The sequence below is a fragment of the Entelurus aequoreus genome, linkage group LG18 (assembly GCF_033978785.1).
Source record: "Entelurus aequoreus isolate RoL-2023_Sb linkage group LG18, RoL_Eaeq_v1.1, whole genome shotgun sequence".
NCBI classification, from domain to species: Eukaryota; Metazoa; Chordata; class Actinopteri; order Syngnathiformes; family Syngnathidae; genus Entelurus; species Entelurus aequoreus.
This window is the reverse complement of record NC_084748.1, coordinates 16,011,631-16,029,130: the sequence shown is the minus strand read 5'-3', so window position 1 is coordinate 16,029,130 and position 17,500 is coordinate 16,011,631. Positions and strand designations below refer to the sequence as shown.

Genomic DNA, 17,500 nt, shown 5'->3' with positions numbered 1-17,500 from the left:
TTGTCATCCTACAAGATATTTCCATTTTTTTAAATCCTTATTGACTGCCTGTCCACCAATCTATCAAACTGGTTTCCAAGAAAGTTAACGCAAGATTAAATTTTACTGACTGACGACTATGTGTCCCTCAAAACCTACGTTGTCGGCAGGATTTGAACCTACGCAGGGAGACCCTAATGGATTTCAAATCCATCGCCTTAACCACTCGGCCACGACAACTAATTATGTATCTTCTCGATCAACTGACTGCATGGTTTAGTCCTGATATTCACAGCATTAAGGAGTCACAGAAACCCGGTTGTCATCCTACAAGATATTTCCATTTTTTTAAATCCTTACTGACTGAGTATTACCAACCCACGAAACGGTTTCCAAGAAAGTTACCGCAAGATAAAATTTTACTGATTGACGACTGTGTCCCTCAAAACCTACGTTGTCGGCAGGATTTGAACCTACGCAGGGAGACCCCAATGGATTTCAAATCCATCGCCTTAACCACTCGGCCACAACAACTAATTATGTAATGTCCTGATCAACTGACCGCATGGTTTAGTCCTGATATTCACAGCATTAAGGAGTCAGAGAAACCAGGTTGTCCTCCTACAAGATATTTCCATTTTTTAAAATCCTTACTGAATGCCTGTCCACCAATCTATCAAAATGGTTTCCAAGAAAGTTACCGCAAGATAAAATTTTACTGACTGACGACTATGTGTCCCTCAAAACCTACGTTGTCGGCAGGATTTGAACCTACGCAGGGAGACCCCAATGGATTTCAAATCCATCGCCTTAACCACTCGGCCACGACAACTAATTATGTATCTTCTCGATCAACTGACTGCATGGTTTAGTCCTGATATTCACAGCATTAAGCAGTCATAGAAACCCGGTTGTCATCCTACAAGATATTTCCATTTTTTAAAATCCTTACTGACTGAGTATTACCAACCCACGAAACGGTTTCCAAGAAAGTTACCGCAAGATAAAATTTTACTGACTGACGACTATGTGTCCCTCAAAACCTACATTGTCGGCAGGATTTGAACCTACGCAGGGAGACCCCAATGGATTTCAAATCCATCGCCTTAACCACTCGGCCACGACAACTAGTTATGTTATGTCCTGATCAACTAACCGCATGGTTTAGTCCTGATATTCACAGCATTAAGGAGTCAGAGAAACCAGGTTGTCATCCTACAAGATATTTAAAAAAAATTGTAAGTCCTTACTGAATGCCTGTCCACCAATCTATCAAACTGGTTTCCAAGAAAGTTACCGCAAGATAAAATTTTACTGACTGACGACTATATGTCCCTCAAAACCTGCGTTGTCGGCAGGATTTGAACCTACGCGGGGAGACCCCAATGGATTTCAAATCCATAGCCTTAACCACTCGGCCACAACAACTAATTTTGTAATGTCTTGATCAACTGACCGCATGGTTTAGTCCTGATATTCACAGCATTAAGGAGTCAGAGAAACCAGGTTGTCCTCCTACAAGATATTTCCATTTTTTTAAATCCTTATTGACTGCTTGTCCACCAATCTATCAAACTGGTTTCCAAGAAAGTTACCGCAAGATTAAATTTTACTGACTGACGACTATGTGTCCCTGAAAACCTACGCTATCGGCAGGATTTGAACCTACGCAGGGAGGCCCCAATGGATTTCAAATCCATCACCTTAACCACTCGGCCACAACAACTAACTAAGTAATGGCCTGATCAACTGACTGCATGGTTTAGTCCTGATATTCACAGCATTAAGCAGTCAGAGAAACCAGGTTGTCATCCTACAAGATATTTCCATTTTTTAAAATCCTTACTGAATGCCTGTCCACCAATCTATCAAACGGGTTTCCAAGAAAGTTACCGCAAGATAAAATGTTTACTGACTGACGACTATGTGTCCCTCGCGGGGAGACCCCAATGGATTTCAAATCCATCGCCTTAACCACTCGGCCACGACAACTTGTTATGTTATGTCCTGATCAACTGACCGCATGGTTTAGTTCTGATATTCACAGCATTAAGGAGTCAGAGAAACCAGGTTGTCCTCCTACAAGATATTTCAATTTTTTTAAATCCTTACTGAATGCCTGTCCACCAATCTATCAAACGGGTTTCCAAGAAAGTTACCGCAAGATAAAATGTTTACTGACTGACGACTATGTGTCCCTCAAAACCTACGTTGTCGGCAGGATTTGAACCTACGCGGGGAGACCCCAATGGATTTCAAATCTATCGCCTTAACCACTCGGCCACGACAACTTGTTATGTTATGTCCTGATCAACTGACCGCATGGTTTAGTTCTGATATTCACAGCATTAAGGAGTCATAGAAACCCGGTTGTCATCCTACAAGATATTTCCATTTTTAAAAATCCTTACTGACTGAGTATTACCAACCCACGAAACGGTTTCCAAGAAAGTTACCGCAAGATAAAATTTTACTGACTGACGACTATGTGTCCCTGAAAACCTACGCTGTCGGCAGGATTTGAACCTACGCGGGGAGACCCCAATGGATTTCAAATCCATCGCCTTAACCACTCGGCCACAACAACTAACTTTGTAATGTCTTGATCAACTGACCGCATGGTTTAGTACTGATATTCACAGCATTAAGGAGTCAGAGAAACCAGGTTGTCCTCCTACAAGATATTTCCATTTCTTAAAATCCTTATTGACTGCTTGTCCACCAATCTATCAAACTGGTTTCCAAGAAAGTTACCGCAAGATTAAATTTTACTGACTGACGACTATGTGTCCCTCAAAACCTGCATTGTCGGCAGGATTTGAACCTACGCGGGGAGACCCCAATGGATTTCAAATCCATCGCCTTAACCACTCGGCCACAACAACTAATTTTGTAATGTCTTGATCAACTGACCGCATGGTTTAGTCCTGATATTCACAGCATTAAGGAGTCAGAGAAACCAGGTTGTCCTCCTACAAGATATTTCCATTTTTTTAAATCCTTATTGACTGCTTGTCCACCAATCTATCAAACTGGTTTCCAAGAAAGTTACCGCAAGATTAAATTTTACTGACTGACGACTATGTGTCCCTGAAAACCTACGCTGTCGGCAGGATTTGAACCTACGCAGGGAGACCCTAATGGATTTCAAATCCATCACCTTAACCTCTCGGCCACAACAACTAATTAAGTAATGTCCTGATCAACGGACTGCATGAATTAGTCCTGATATTCACAGCATTAAGGAGTCAGAGAAACCAGGTTGTCCTCCTACAAGATATTTCCATTTTTTTAAAATCCTTACTGAATGCCTGTCCACCAATCTATCAAACGGGTTTCCAAGAAAGTTACCGCAAGATAAAATGTTTACTGACTGACGACTATGTGTCCCTCAAAACCTACGTTGTCGGCAGGATTTGAACCTACGCGGGGAGACCCCAATGGATTTCAAATCCATCGCCTTAACCACTCGGCCACGACAACTTGTTATGTTATGTCCTGATCAACTGACCGCATGGTTTAGTTCTGATATTCACAGCATTAAGGAGTCGTAGAAACCCGGTTGTCATCCTACAAGATATTTCCATTTTTAAAAATCCTTACTGACTGAGTATTACCAACCCACGAAACGGTTTCCAAGAAAGTTACCGCAAGATAAAATTTTACTGACTGACGACTATGTGTCCCTGAAAACCTACGCTGTCGGCAGGATTTGAACCTACGCGGGGAGACCCCAATGGATTTCAAATCCATTGCCTTAACCACTCGGCCACAACAACTAACTTTGTAATGTCTTGATCAACTGACCGCATGGTTTAGTACTGATATTCACAGCATTAAGGAGTCAGAGAAACCAGGTTGTCCTCCTACAAGATATTTCCATTTTTAAAATGCTTATTGACTGCTTGTCCACCAATCTATCAAACTGGTTTCCAAGAAAGTTACCGCAAGATTAAATTTTACTGACTGACGACTATGTGTCCCTGAAAACCTACGCTGTCGGCAGGATATGAACCTACGCAGAGAGACCCCAATGGATTTCAAATCCATCACCTTAACCACTCGGCCACAACAACTAACTATGTAATGTCCTGATCAACTGACCTTAAGGTTTAGTCCTGATATTCACAGCATTTAGCAGTCAGAGAAACCAGGTTGTCATCCTACAAGATATTTCCATTTTTTTAAATCCTTATTGACTGCTTGTCCACCAATCTATCAAACTGGTTTCCAAGAAAGTTACCGCAAGATAAACTTTTACTGACTGACGACCATGTGTCCCTCAAAACCTACATTGTCGGCAGGATTTGAACCTACGCAGGGAGACCCCAATGGTTTTCAAATCCATCGCCTTAACCACTCGGCCATGACAACTTGTTATGTTATGTCCTGATCAACTGACCACATGGTTTAGTTCTGATATTCACAGCATTAAGGAGTCAGAGAAACCAGGTTGTCCTCCTACAAGATATTTCCATTTTTTTAAATCCTTACTGAATGCCTGTCCACCAATCTATCAAACGGGTTTCCAAGAAAGTTACCGCAAGATAAAATGTTTAATGACTGACAACTATGTGTCCCTCAAAGCCTACTTTGTCAGCAGGATTTGAACCTACGCGGGGAGACCCCAATGGATTTCAAATCCATCGCCTTAACCACTCGGCCACAACAACTAATTTTGTAATGTCTTGATCAACTGACCGCATGGTTTAGTCCTGATATTCACAGCATTAAGGAGTCAGAGAAACCAGGTTGTCATCCTACAAGATATTTCCATTTCTTTAAATCCTTATTGACTGCCTGTCGATCAATCTATCAAACTGGTTTCCAAGAAAGTTACCGCAAGATAAAATTTTACTGACTGACGACTGTGTCCCTCAAAACCTACGTTGTCGGCAGGATTTGAACCTACGCAGGGAGACCCCGATGGATTTCAAATTCATCGCCTTAACCACTCTGCCACAACAACTAATTATGTAATGTCCTGATCAACTGACCGCATGGTTTAGTACTGATATTCACAGCATTAAGGAGTCAGAGAAACCAGGTTGTCCTCCTACAAGATATTTCCATTTTTTAAAATCCTTATTGACTGCTTGTCCACCAATCTATCAAACTGGTTTCCAAGAAAGTTACCGCAAGATAACATTTTACTGACTGACGACTATGTGTCCCTCAAAACCTACATTGTCGGCAGGATTTGAACCTACGCAGGGAGACCCCAATGGTTTTCAAATCCATCGCCTTAACCACTCAGCCACGACAACTTGTTATGTCATGTCCTGATCAACTGACCGCATGGTTTAGTTCTGATATTCACAGCATTAAGGAGTCAGAGAAACGAGGTTGTCCTCCGACAAGATATTTCCATTTTTTTAAATCCTTACTGAATGCCTGTCCACCAATCTATCAAACGGGTTTCCAAGAAAGTTACCGCAAGATAAAATGTTTAATGACTGACGACTATGTGTCCCTCAAAACCTACTTTGTCAGCAGGATTTGAACCTACGCGGGGAGACCCCAATGGATTTCAAATTCATCGCCTTAACGACTCGGCCACAACAACTAATTTTGTAATGTCTTGATCAACTGACCGCATGGTTTAGTCATGATATTCACAGCATTAAGGAGTCAGAGAAACCAGGTTGTCATCCTACAAGATATTTCCATTGTTTTAAATCCTTATTGACTGCCTGTCGATCAATCTATCAAACTGGTTTCCAAGAAAGTTACCGCAAGATAAAATTTTACTGACTGACGACTGTGTCCCTCAAAACCTACGTTGTCGGCAGGATTTGAACCTACGCAGGGAGACCCCAATGGATTTCAAATCCATCGCCTTAACCACTCGGCCACAACAACTAATTACATAATGTCCTGATCAATTGACCGCATGGTTTAGTCCTGATATTCACAGCATTAGGCGTCAGAGAAACCAGGTTGTCCTCCTACAAGATATTTCCATTTTTTAAAAATCCTTACTGAATGCCTGTCCACCAATCTATCAAAGTGGTTTCCAAGAAAGTTACCGTAAGATAAAATTTTACTGACTGGCGACTATGTTTCCCTCAAAACCTACTTTGTCGGCAGGATTTGAACCAACGCAGGGAGAACCCAATGGATTTCAAATCCATCGCCTTAACCACTCGGCCACGACAACTAATTATGTATCTTCTCGATCAACTGACTGCATGGTTTAGTCCTGATATTCACAGCATTAAGGAGTCATAGAAACCCGGTTGTCATCCTACAAGATATTTCCATTTTTTTAAATCCTTACTGACTGAGTATTACCAACCCACGAAACAGTTTCCAAGAAAGTTACCGCAAGATAAAATTTTACTGACTGACGACTATGTTTCCCTCAAAACCCACGTTGTCGGCAGGATTTGAACCTACGCAGGGAGACCCCAATGGATTTCAAACCCATCGCCTTAACCACTCGGCCACGACAACTAATTATGTATCTTCTCGATCAACTGACCCCATGGTTTAGTACTGATATTCACAGCATTAAGGAGTCAGAGAAACCAGGTTGTCCTCCTACAAGATATTTCATTTTTTAAAATCCTTACTGAATGGCTGTCCACCAATCTATCAAACTGGTTTCCAAGAAAGTTACCGCAAGATAAAATTTTACTGACTGACGACTATGTGTCCCTCAAAACATACGTTGTCGGCAGGATTTGAACCTACGCAGGGAGACCCCAATGGATTTCAAATCCATCGCCTTAACCACTCGGCCATGACAACTAATTATGTATCTTCTCAATCAACTGACTGCATGGTTTAGTCCTGATATTCACAGCATTAAGGAGTCATAGAAACCCGGTTGTCATCCTACAAGATATTTCCATTTTTTTAAACCCTTACTGACTGAGTATTACCAAACCACGAAACGGTTTCCAAGAAAGTTACCGCAAGATAAAATTTTACTGACAGACGACTATGTGTCCCTCAAAACCTACGTTGTCGGCAGGATTTGAACCTACGCAGGGAGACCCTAATGGACTTCAAATCCATCGCCTTAACCACTCGGCCACGACAACTAGTTATAATTTCTCCTGATCAACTGACCGCATGGTTTAGTCCTGATATTCACAGCATTAAGGAGTCAGAGAAACCAGGTTGTCATCCTACAAGATATTTCCATTTTTTAAAATCCTTTTTTACTGCTTGTCCACCAATCTATCAAACTGGTTTCCAAGAAAGTTACCGCAAGATTAAATTTTACTGACTGACGACTATGTGTCCCTGAAAACCTACGCTGTCGGCAGGATTTGAACATACGCAGGGAGACCCCAATGGATTTCAAATCCATCGCCTTAACCACTCGGCCACAACAACTAACTATGTAATGTCCTGATCAACTGACCTTATGGTTTAGTCCTGATATTCACAGCATTAAGGAGTCAGAGAAACCAGGTTGTCATCCTACAAGATATTTCCATTTTTTTAAATCCTTATTGACTGCTTGTCCACCAATCTATCTAACTGGTTTCCAAGAAAGTTACCGCAAGATAAAATGTTTTCTGACTGACGACTATGTGTCCCTCAAAACCTACGTTGTCGGCAGGATTTGAACCTACGCAGGGAGACCCCAATGGATTTCAAATCCATCGCCTTAACCACTCGGCCACGACAACTTGTTATGTAATGTCCTGATCAACTGACCGCATGGTTTAGTTCCGATATTCACAGCATTAAGGAGTCAGAGAAACCAGGTTGTCCTCCTACAAGATATTTCCATTTTTTTAAATCCTTACTGAATGCCTGTCCACCAATCTATCAAACGGGTTTCCAAGAAAGTTACCGCAAGATAAAATGTTTAATGACTGACGACTATGTGTCCCTCAAAACCTACTTCGTCAGCAGGATTTGAACCTACGCGGGGAGACCCCAATGGATTTCTAATCTATCGCCTTAACCACTCGGCCACAACAACTCATTTTGTTATGTCTTGATCAACTGACCGCATGGTTTAGTCCTGATATTCACAGCATTAAGGAGTCAGAGAAACCAGGTTGTCCTCCTACAAGATATTTCCATTTTTTTAAATCCTTACTGAATGCCTGTCCACCAATCTATCAAACTGGTTTCCAAGAAAGTTACCGCAAGATAAAATTTTACTGACTGACGACTATGTGTCCCTCAAAACCTACGTTGTCGGGAGGATTGGAACCTACGCAGGGAGACCCCAATGGATTTCAAATCCATCGCCTTAACCACTCGGCCACGACAACTATTTATGTTACATACTGATCAACTGACCGCATGGTTTAGTCCTGATATTCACAGCATTAAGGAGTCAGAGAAACCAGGTTGTCCTCCTACAAGATATTTCCATTTTTTTAAATCCTTACTGAATGCCTGTCCACCAATCTATCAAACTGGTTTCCAAGAAAGTTACAGCAAGATAAAATGTTTAATGACTGACGACTATGTGTCCTTCAAAACCTACGTTGTCGGCAGGATTTGAACCTACGCGGGGAGACCCCAATGGATTTCTAATCCATCGCCTTAACCACTCGGCCACAACAACTTATTATGTAATGTCCTGATCAACTGACCGCATGGTTTAGTCCTTATATTCACAGCATTAAGGAGTCAGAGAAACCAGGTTGTCATCCTACAAGATATTTCCATTTTTTTAAATCCTTATTGACTGCCTGTCCACCAATATATCAAACTGGTTTCCAAGAAAGTTACCGCAAGATAAAATTTTACTGACTGACGACTATGTGTCCCTCAAAACCTACGTTGTCGGCAGGATTTGAACCTACACAGGAGGACCCCATCGCCTTAACCACTCGGCCACGACAACTAATTATGTATCTTCCCGATCAACTGACTGCATGGTTTAGTCCTGATATTCACAGCATTAAGGAGTCATAGAAACCCGGTTGTCATCCTACAAGATATTTCCATTTTTTAAAATCCTTACTGAATGCCTGTCCACCAATCTATCAAACTGGTTTCCAAGGAAGTTACCGCAAGATAACATTTTACTGACTGACGACTATGTGTCCCTCAAAACCTACATTGTCGGCAGAATTTGAACCTACACAGGGAGACTCCAATGGACTTCTAATCCATCGCCTTAACCACTCGGCCACGACAACTAGTTATGTTTTGTCCTGATCAACTAACCGCATGGTTTAGTCCTGATATTCACAGCATTAAGGAGTCAGAGAAACCAGGTTGTCATCCTACAAGATATTTTAAAAAAATTGTAAGTCCTTACTGAATGCCTGTCCACCAATCTATCAAACTGGTTTCCAAGAAAGTTACCGCAAGATAACATTTTACTGACTGACGACTATGTGTCCCTCAAAACCTACGTTGTCGGCAGGATTCGAACCTACGTGGGGAGACCCCAATGGATTTCAAGTCCATCGCCTTAACCACTCGGCCACGACAACTAATTATTTTACGTACTGATCATCTGAGCGCATTAAGGAGTCATGGAAACATAGGTTGTCCTGACGTTTCCAGCTGCTTGCTGTCCTATTTCAAGTGCAACTGCAACTGGTTTGAGGTCCATTAATCATATTATTTACTGTGTTAGGGAGCTATAGAAAACAAGATTTTCATCCTGAAAGATATTTCCCTTTTTTTTAAATCTTTACTGTTCTGCCCAAGTGCAGCTGGGATAGGCCACAGCCATAAACCCCCCCACAACCACGAGAGGGACAAGCGGTAGAAAATGGATGGATGGGTAAATCCTTACTGATTGAGTATTACCAATCCACCATTCACCGCAATGGTCTCTAAAAACATTTTCTCAAGGTAAACATTTACTGACTGGGAGGACTTTTTGTCAGCAGAATTTAAACATGCGCGGGGAAACCCCAATGGATTTCTAGTCCAGCGCCTTAACCAGTCGGCCATGACAACCAGTTGTCCAATACTCTGTACAACTGTTAGTTGATTTGAGGTCCAGAAATGCTAATATTTACAGCAATAAGGAGCAAAAGATCCTCCAAGATATTTCCCGGTTTGAGAATCACTGTTCTAGTTTGTCCAGCTCAGTTTGTGGGAAAACATTGTTTATCATAATTATATTAACAAATGTAATATTGAAACTGTAACCATAGATCCATAAATCATAGATACCACTACATTGTGCGTTCTATCACAACAACCTACTGCACTTTGTAACTGAAGCGAGCATGTCTTTGAACTTTTTCAACTTCAAAGCGCTTCAAAATCAGAAAGAAAGTGGATTTAGCCTTAACCCTCGTTTAGAGACCCCCACCCTTCTTGATGGGGGCACCCATTCCCTCTTTGATCCATCACCTCCCCTTCAGTTCCTCTAATGTTTCATGATTGTCCATGACAACATGCATGACTTCCTCATCATTTTCCTGCCCTTCATTGTTTTTTTCACCTCTGCAGCCCTATGGCCGCTGTCAACGCCGCCGCGCCACCTGCTCTCCCCCCCGCTGAAGGTAACCCTCAAAGGCCTGATGGATCGCCGGCTGAATGATGGAGACGGACAAGAGAGGCAAAGGCCATGCCCCCTTCTCTCCTTCAGTAGTGAGGCAATGACTTCCTCCGGCAGTGAGGGGACAGACGGCGCTGCGTTCTGATGTTGGTCACGGTGAAGTGACGCATGTCATCTGGAAGTTGACTTCATATGCTGACAAGCGCTCGCTACCATGCTGGTTATGAGTAGTCCGTCCTCAGCCAATGAGAGCTGCAGCTCCGTTGGGAGCGGCTGTACCACCTCCGACCCGTCCTCAACTACAGGACACTTAGTTCCGCCCCCTTTGCCCCCGCCACCCCCGCCTCCGGCCGCTCCCCCTCCGCCAGCCCAGGTTAGCACCTCCGGCAAGAAAAAGCGCCGGGTGCGGAGCTTCTTCTGGAAGCCCATCCCGGAGGAAAAGGTTCGCGGGAAGCCCAACATTTGGACCATGTCGGTGCGGCAGCAGCAATATCAGATCGACGTCCGGTCTGTAGAGGAGCTGTTTGGTCAGCAGGAGGAGGCAGTGGTTGGCGGACGGGGAGCGGCGGCAACTGCCGGGATAGCGACCCGTGTCTCCCGATCCCGGTCTTTCAAGGATAGCAGCAGAGAAGAGGTGAGTCTGATCCGCCGACTCCCATGGTTAAAGTTAAAGTACCACTGATAGTCGCACACACACTAGGTGTGGTGAAATTACCCTCTGCATTTGACCCGTCCCCTTGTTCCACCCCTTGGGAGGTGAGGGGAGCAGTGAGCAGCAACGGTAATAAATAAATAAATAAATGGGTTGTACTTGTATAGCGCTTTTCTACCTTCAAGGTACTCAAAGCGCTTTGACAGTATTTCCACATTTACCCATTCACACACACACATCATGCAAGGTTAGCTCAAGGCTTTGTTTTGAGACGTGTAGCGAAGCCTGCTTTTTAAAAAATTAATCCATCCTCCGTGAAGTGGTCGGGAGGCAATATCGTGTCTCAGGTAATAAGTGGTATCGCCGTCTACTGGTCCGGCATGCATACTGCATCCCTCCCAAGTACTTCCTGCACTGTCTCACGTGTGTCACTGCTATGTATGCCCCCTTCCAGGTCAGCATCCTGGACTCCAAGAGAGGAATGAATGTGGGCATTTTCCTCAAGCAGTTCAAAAAGTAAGTCCTGCGCATGTTTTACAACCCAAGGGACGAGAGCCCCCCTTACATAGCACCGATATTATTAAATGTGTTTGTTCACACGTCCTAAAAGTGATCATATTGTGTCGGGTAGTTATAATTTTTTTCATTTCCAAATTTGTGTTTAGTTAATGAGCTTACTCAGATTTCTATTTTTTTTTTAATCAGATTCGGGAATCCGACTAAGAGGCTTTGTGTTTACATAAGTTGTCTGGAGCAACATGTATGTGTGCATACTTTTATTAAAATTGATTTGACACCAATTTGCATTCAAACCAGAGATATTTGAATACACTTGCCCTTCCACATGTGAGTCTATCCTCTTGTGGAATTGGCGATGGCTACCGTTCACATTTGAACCGATATGGTACCAGAGAATCGATACCAATACCAATTTTCAGTACTTTTGTGTGTGTTTATAAATTGTTTTTGATGATGAAACGTTTTATAGATAAGCTGATGATTATGATAATCGCTGTCCAGTTCATTATCACATTTCTGAGTCTCATTTTCAAGTATGACATTTAGTTGCAATTACAGTTGGAAGTCCAAGATGTTAGATAGCAGTAATTTATAGTTAATGGTGTGTTTTTTCTGTTTTTGTTGTGTCCTACAAAGTTTTAATACTAGAGATGTCCGATAATTTCGGACTGCCGATATTATCGGCCGATAAATGCTTTAAAATGTAATATCGGAAATTATCGGTATCGGTTTCAAAATTATCGGTATCGGTTTCAAAAAGTAAAATGTATGACTTTTTAAAACGCCGCCGTGTACACGGACGTAGGGAGAAGTACAAAACGCCAATAAACCTTAAAGACACTTCTTTTGCGTGCCGGCCCAATCACATAATATCTCCGGCTTTTCACACACACAGGTGAATGCAAGGCATACTTGGTCAACAGCCATACAGGTCACACTGAGGGTGGCCGTATAAACAACTTTAGCACTGTTACCAATATGCGCCACACTGTGAACCCACACCAAACAAGAATGACAAACACATTTCGGGAGAACATCCGCACCGTAACACAACAGAACAAATACCCAGAACCCCTTGCTGCACTAACTCTTCCGGGACGCTACGATATACACCCCCCTCTCAGGGAGAGCATGTCCCAAATTCCAAGCTGCTGTTTTGAGGCATGTTAAAAAAAATAATGCACTTTGTGACTTCAATAATAAATATGGCAGTGCCATGTTGGCATTTTTTTTTCCCATAACTTGAGTTGATTTATTTTGGAAAACCTTGTTACATTGTTTAATGCATCCAGCGGGGCATCACAACAAAATAAGGCATAATAATGTGTTAATTCCACAACTGTATATATCGGTATCGGTTGATATCGGAATCTGTAATTAAGAGTTGGACAATATCGGAATATCGGATATCGGCAAAAAAGCCATTATCGGACATCTCTAATTATAATGTTAGCTATGCTAGTCTTGCTAACGTCCTGTCTCAATCCTTAATATTACCTTGTTTTATTTGCTTCTTGGACACATGCACTCAACATGGCTCATTAGCATTAAAGCTACAGACACACAAAATCAGGCTTACTAAAATCACTTTTGAACCCTCAGATTTCCTGCATCCATGCTAGATTTTGGACAACACAAGTACGTTACCGCCCCTATTGTGGGAGATTTAAATCATATAATACTGGAAATATGGGACATTTATTAAGAAGAAATCACTAAAGCCACGGCTTAATGACGGCTTAAAACCGTCCAATTATTCTTGTCTGTACCTTTTGTGAAAAAAGCACCTGTGCTGTTTTATGTTGACACTCGCAGGTCCAACCGCTCCATTGTTGAGGACATACGGCGAGGAGACGGGAAGCTCTACGGCGCCGAGCTGCTCAAAGACTTGCTGAAGCTGCTGCCCGACGCCGACGAGGTCCGTGTCCGTGCACGTCACGTTTTGCAACACGATTCCCCCGTGACTGAAAGAAACGCGCCCGTCTGTTGTAGATCAAGAAGCTGCAGGCGTTCAAAGGCGACCCGGACAAGCTGACGCTGGTCGACTCCTTTATGTACCTCCTCATTCAGGTGCCACGGTGAGTCGCACACACCTGCCAATAATGAAAGATTAGGACTATTTATTTAAAGGGTTCACCGGTGCTCAAATAAAAGCCCTGATTGCATCATTGGATTCATAAAGGGTTTTATTGTATCAATTTGTTAAATTATATTACAATTTAGTGCGCTATAAAGTGTTTAACATGGTTAAAAAATGGTGTCACGTATGTTTTAACAAAGTTATGAGACTGATTGTCATTAAAAAGACAGGAAACAGTCACCTGTTGGTTCATTTTGTTTAGAGCAGGGGTGTCCAAAGTGAGGCCCGTGGGCCAAATTGGGTCCGCTGATGATTCTCACATTTTTAACATCCATCCATCCATCCATTTTCTACCGCTTATCCCTTTCGGGGTCGCGGGGGGGGGGGGTGGAGCCTATGAATAACATTATTTGAACGGATTCCTACATAAGTAGATATGTAAGTATTTATATATTCATTTTGAAAAAAAATGTTGGTAATGTTTGATGATAAAACATGTGTTACATTATTATATAATTATTAAATCATAATTTCTTAGATAATTATTATATTATAATAAATACATATCATATTTCTAAAATATTAAAAATATATTATAATAATTAGATCATATTGAATATAAATATATGTAATTGCATGTATTTTTTTCTGTCAAAACAGAAAGCACGACTACATTAAGTAAGAAAAGTAATTTTTTGACATATATTATTTTTAGGCTGGATGGGAACTTTGATACTCACATTCAGGTTATTTGTGTTCCACACTTAAAATGGGTTATCCTGATCCAATATTGATATAGGATTTTGGTGTGATATCAGCAAAAAAAAAAAAGTATCTGATGATATCAGTTTGCATGTAAAATGTCCGATACAAGCAGTCCTGCAGCGTGTTTACTTGTGCAAATCTGGACAGCCAGTTAACATCTAAATGTCCTCCATTAAACACACAAGGTTGGTCTTTTTTTCTATTTTAGTCAGATACAAAACGTAAATACGGTAGGCAATAGGCTACTAGGTGCCGGCAGCTATACAACAGCTGAGCACACAATAGCGCACAAGCTAGACAATAAGTGTACTTTTTTTTTAACAATATTGCGGTCTCAAACACAACATTTTCCATAAGTATCAAATGATTATAATTAGGGATGTCCGATAATATCGGACTGCCGATATTATCGGCCGATAAATGCTTTAAAATGTAATATCGGAACTTATCGGTATCGGTTTCAAAAAGTAAAATGTATGACTTTTTAAAACGCCGCTGTGTACACGGACGTAGGGAGAGGTACAGAGCGCCAATAAACCTTAAAGGCACTTCCTTTGCGTGCCGGCCCAATCACATAATATCTACGGCTTTTCACACACACAAGTGAATGCAAACATACTTGGTCAACAGCCATACAGGTCACACTGAGGGTGACCGTATAAACAACTTTAACACTGTTACAAATATGCACCACACTGTGAACCCACACCAAACCACAATGACAAACACATTTCGGGAGAACATCCGCACCGTAACACAACATAAACACAACAGAACAAATACCCAGCAGCACTAACTTTTCCGGGACGCTACAATATACACCCCCCGCTGCCTACCCCCCCTTAACCCCGCCCACCTCAACCTCCCCATGCTCTCTCAGGGAGAGCATGTCTCAAATTCCAAACTGCTGTTTTGAGGCATGTTAAAAAAAATAATGCACTTTGTGACTTCAATAATAAATATGGCAGTGCCATGTGGCATTTTTTTCCATAACTTGAGTTGATTTATTTTGGAAAACCTTGTTACATTGTTTAATGCATCCAGCGGGGCATCACAACAAAATTAGGCATAATAATGTGTTAATTCCACGACTGTATATATCGGTATTGGTTGATATCGGAATCGGTAATTAAGAGTTGGACAATATCGGAATATCGGATATCGGCAAAAAGCCATTATCGGACATCTCTAATTATAATTGCATATCACTTACACATACAAAGTCCCCACGGCATATTACAAAGTATCCAGTAACCAAAGTGTCCGCATCATTGTGTCATAAGCTTAACTTTAAAAAATCAACTACCACTCCACTGCAACTTCAAAGACAGCATAAGTCCATTCCAGACGGTTATTAATAAATAGGTTAGTGGTTTGTTTTTTTCATACCAACCATTGGCAATTTCACTTAACTTTGCCTTTTCTAAAATTCCACACTACAAAATAGTACAATTATATGCGATTCCTGCTGATGTTGCAGTCGGTCAATATCGGTATCGGACAATTTTTAAGGCTACAATATTGGTAACATATTGGAAGTGAAAAAGTGGTATCGGGACACCCCTGCTTAAAGATTGCACTCACGCGAAAGGTTCCGTCAACATGGATGCACGCTCAGGGCGACACAAAAACATGTCCATGTTCCTTGTTGCACACGTGTAGGACTTTCATGCATTCCGCTTCCAAGATAACTAATCGTCAGCACCATGGCGGAAAGTTTCCTCCAAGTAGCTTTATCACTGGTGGACAAGAGGAAAAGGAATGGGTAAGCAGGCTGCACAAGCCGAGCAGGACGACACAAGAAGCTAACCGCTAAAACTTCAATGTACTGTATAGTAGGACTGATCGATCCAGATGTCGATACTATGGATACCTAGTATAGTATTATTATATAAACAATACTAGAGTGATTGCATCGATATTTTTCTTTTTTTTAATGTTTTTTCTTTGCATTTAGTTTTAATTTATGTTGTATATATATTTCATTATTTAAAAAAAAAAAAAAATTACTAAGTGAATCCTTTTTAATTTATTTTAGTCTATTCTATTGTTTTCCTATTAAATTATACCGCTTTTGTATATTTGGTAATGTTAATTGTTTTCCTCTTTTTTGTAGTGCTTTTGAGTGTACTTTTTACATGTTCTTCTTGTCATTGTGCTATTGTCATCAGACAATTTCCCTTGGGGATCAATAAAGTCTATACCGCCATACAAGCTGCACACTGGCTACTCTCAAGTAGGGCTGTGCAGACCTTTTTTTTTTACTGACGGTCTCATTGCAGTTATGGCTGCCCTCAGAGGGCCGCTTGTAACAGTGAATAAAATATGAATATATTATATATATATATATATATATATACATATATTCACACATATCCTGGCAGCTCAGTAGCCAGAATTTTATTGTAGAAATTTTAAAGCATATTACTGTAAATTGACTTTTTATTACCTTTGTTTTTACGTTGTGTTGCCGTTGTAGAAAAACAGTACCATTGTTTTTTTTACGATAAAATTCTGGCAACTGAACAGCCAGTTTTTTTTATCATAAAATCTATGGTTGCTGTTTTTGCGGTGCATTACTGTAAATGGAAAAACGGTACCAACATTTTTTTACTGTAAAATTCTGGCGACTGAGAAGCCTTTTTTAATTTTATTTTATTTTACCGTAAAATATTCTGTAATTTTTACATTGTACAATTTAATGGATAACTTGCTTTGAAATCAAGTCAATCAAATATTTTTATTTTAACAAAATAGTTTGTAATGTACGATAATCTAATATTTGTTACGTTATTAGGAAGAACAAAACTAATAGTTCAATATTGTTATAGATTATAACTAATTTCCAACCTGAATTCATACAATTTTAACTGACATTACATTATTAACATGAATAACATTATTTTAACAGATTCATACATAAGTAGATATGTAAGTATTTATATATTCATTTTGGGAAAAAAATGTTGGTAATGTTTGATAATAAAATATATGTTACATTATTATATAATTATTAAATAATAATTTCTTAGATAATTATTATAATATAATAAATACA

The 17,500-nt window shown here is 40.7% G+C and overlaps 1 protein-coding gene and 28 non-coding genes across 29 annotated transcripts in view; 1 reads left to right on the top strand and 28 right to left on the bottom strand.

Annotated features, from left to right (window-relative positions):
* Window positions 1-17,500, top strand: part of fhdc1 (FH2 domain containing 1) — a 64,615-nt gene that overhangs the window by 35,081 nt on the left and 12,034 nt on the right. Inside the window, exons 2-5 of the mRNA XM_062026067.1 lie at window positions 10,378-11,060; window positions 11,533-11,594; window positions 13,413-13,515; window positions 13,590-13,675. Coding sequence (XP_061882051.1) covers window positions 10,641-11,060; window positions 11,533-11,594; window positions 13,413-13,515; window positions 13,590-13,675 — 671 coding nt within the window. The 5' untranslated portion in view covers window positions 10,378-10,640. The remainder of the gene's footprint in view (window positions 1-10,377; window positions 11,061-11,532; window positions 11,595-13,412; window positions 13,516-13,589; window positions 13,676-17,500) is intronic.
* Window positions 138-219, bottom strand: trnas-uga (transfer RNA serine (anticodon UGA)). The gene has a single exon. It is a non-coding gene; the product is annotated as a tRNA-Ser (tRNA).
* trnas-uga (transfer RNA serine (anticodon UGA)) lies at window positions 432-513 on the bottom strand. Its single transcript has one exon. It is a non-coding gene; the product is annotated as a tRNA-Ser (tRNA).
* On the bottom strand, window positions 730-811 carry trnas-uga (transfer RNA serine (anticodon UGA)). Its single transcript has one exon. It is a non-coding gene; the product is annotated as a tRNA-Ser (tRNA).
* On the bottom strand, window positions 1,026-1,107 carry trnas-uga (transfer RNA serine (anticodon UGA)). The gene has a single exon. It is a non-coding gene; the product is annotated as a tRNA-Ser (tRNA).
* trnas-uga (transfer RNA serine (anticodon UGA)) lies at window positions 1,326-1,407 on the bottom strand. Its single transcript has one exon. It is a non-coding gene; the product is annotated as a tRNA-Ser (tRNA).
* Window positions 1,624-1,705, bottom strand: trnas-uga (transfer RNA serine (anticodon UGA)). The gene has a single exon. It is a non-coding gene; the product is annotated as a tRNA-Ser (tRNA).
* On the bottom strand, window positions 2,189-2,270 carry trnas-uga (transfer RNA serine (anticodon UGA)). Its single transcript has one exon. It is a non-coding gene; the product is annotated as a tRNA-Ser (tRNA).
* trnas-uga (transfer RNA serine (anticodon UGA)) lies at window positions 2,485-2,566 on the bottom strand. Its single transcript has one exon. It is a non-coding gene; the product is annotated as a tRNA-Ser (tRNA).
* On the bottom strand, window positions 2,783-2,864 carry trnas-uga (transfer RNA serine (anticodon UGA)). The gene has a single exon. It is a non-coding gene; the product is annotated as a tRNA-Ser (tRNA).
* trnas-uga (transfer RNA serine (anticodon UGA)) lies at window positions 3,081-3,162 on the bottom strand. The gene has a single exon. It is a non-coding gene; the product is annotated as a tRNA-Ser (tRNA).
* Window positions 3,381-3,462, bottom strand: trnas-uga (transfer RNA serine (anticodon UGA)). Its single transcript has one exon. It is a non-coding gene; the product is annotated as a tRNA-Ser (tRNA).
* Window positions 3,677-3,758, bottom strand: trnas-uga (transfer RNA serine (anticodon UGA)). The gene has a single exon. It is a non-coding gene; the product is annotated as a tRNA-Ser (tRNA).
* trnas-uga (transfer RNA serine (anticodon UGA)) lies at window positions 3,974-4,055 on the bottom strand. Its single transcript has one exon. It is a non-coding gene; the product is annotated as a tRNA-Ser (tRNA).
* Window positions 4,272-4,353, bottom strand: trnas-uga (transfer RNA serine (anticodon UGA)). Its single transcript has one exon. It is a non-coding gene; the product is annotated as a tRNA-Ser (tRNA).
* On the bottom strand, window positions 4,571-4,652 carry trnas-uga (transfer RNA serine (anticodon UGA)). The gene has a single exon. It is a non-coding gene; the product is annotated as a tRNA-Ser (tRNA).
* Window positions 4,867-4,948, bottom strand: trnas-uga (transfer RNA serine (anticodon UGA)). The gene has a single exon. It is a non-coding gene; the product is annotated as a tRNA-Ser (tRNA).
* trnas-uga (transfer RNA serine (anticodon UGA)) lies at window positions 5,165-5,246 on the bottom strand. Its single transcript has one exon. It is a non-coding gene; the product is annotated as a tRNA-Ser (tRNA).
* Window positions 5,464-5,545, bottom strand: trnas-uga (transfer RNA serine (anticodon UGA)). The gene has a single exon. It is a non-coding gene; the product is annotated as a tRNA-Ser (tRNA).
* trnas-uga (transfer RNA serine (anticodon UGA)) lies at window positions 5,760-5,841 on the bottom strand. The gene has a single exon. It is a non-coding gene; the product is annotated as a tRNA-Ser (tRNA).
* On the bottom strand, window positions 6,058-6,139 carry trnas-uga (transfer RNA serine (anticodon UGA)). Its single transcript has one exon. It is a non-coding gene; the product is annotated as a tRNA-Ser (tRNA).
* On the bottom strand, window positions 6,354-6,435 carry trnas-uga (transfer RNA serine (anticodon UGA)). Its single transcript has one exon. It is a non-coding gene; the product is annotated as a tRNA-Ser (tRNA).
* trnas-uga (transfer RNA serine (anticodon UGA)) lies at window positions 6,651-6,732 on the bottom strand. Its single transcript has one exon. It is a non-coding gene; the product is annotated as a tRNA-Ser (tRNA).
* On the bottom strand, window positions 6,947-7,028 carry trnas-uga (transfer RNA serine (anticodon UGA)). The gene has a single exon. It is a non-coding gene; the product is annotated as a tRNA-Ser (tRNA).
* On the bottom strand, window positions 7,245-7,326 carry trnas-uga (transfer RNA serine (anticodon UGA)). Its single transcript has one exon. It is a non-coding gene; the product is annotated as a tRNA-Ser (tRNA).
* Window positions 7,544-7,625, bottom strand: trnas-uga (transfer RNA serine (anticodon UGA)). The gene has a single exon. It is a non-coding gene; the product is annotated as a tRNA-Ser (tRNA).
* trnas-uga (transfer RNA serine (anticodon UGA)) lies at window positions 8,141-8,222 on the bottom strand. The gene has a single exon. It is a non-coding gene; the product is annotated as a tRNA-Ser (tRNA).
* trnas-aga (transfer RNA serine (anticodon AGA)) lies at window positions 8,440-8,521 on the bottom strand. Its single transcript has one exon. It is a non-coding gene; the product is annotated as a tRNA-Ser (tRNA).
* On the bottom strand, window positions 9,320-9,401 carry trnas-uga (transfer RNA serine (anticodon UGA)). Its single transcript has one exon. It is a non-coding gene; the product is annotated as a tRNA-Ser (tRNA).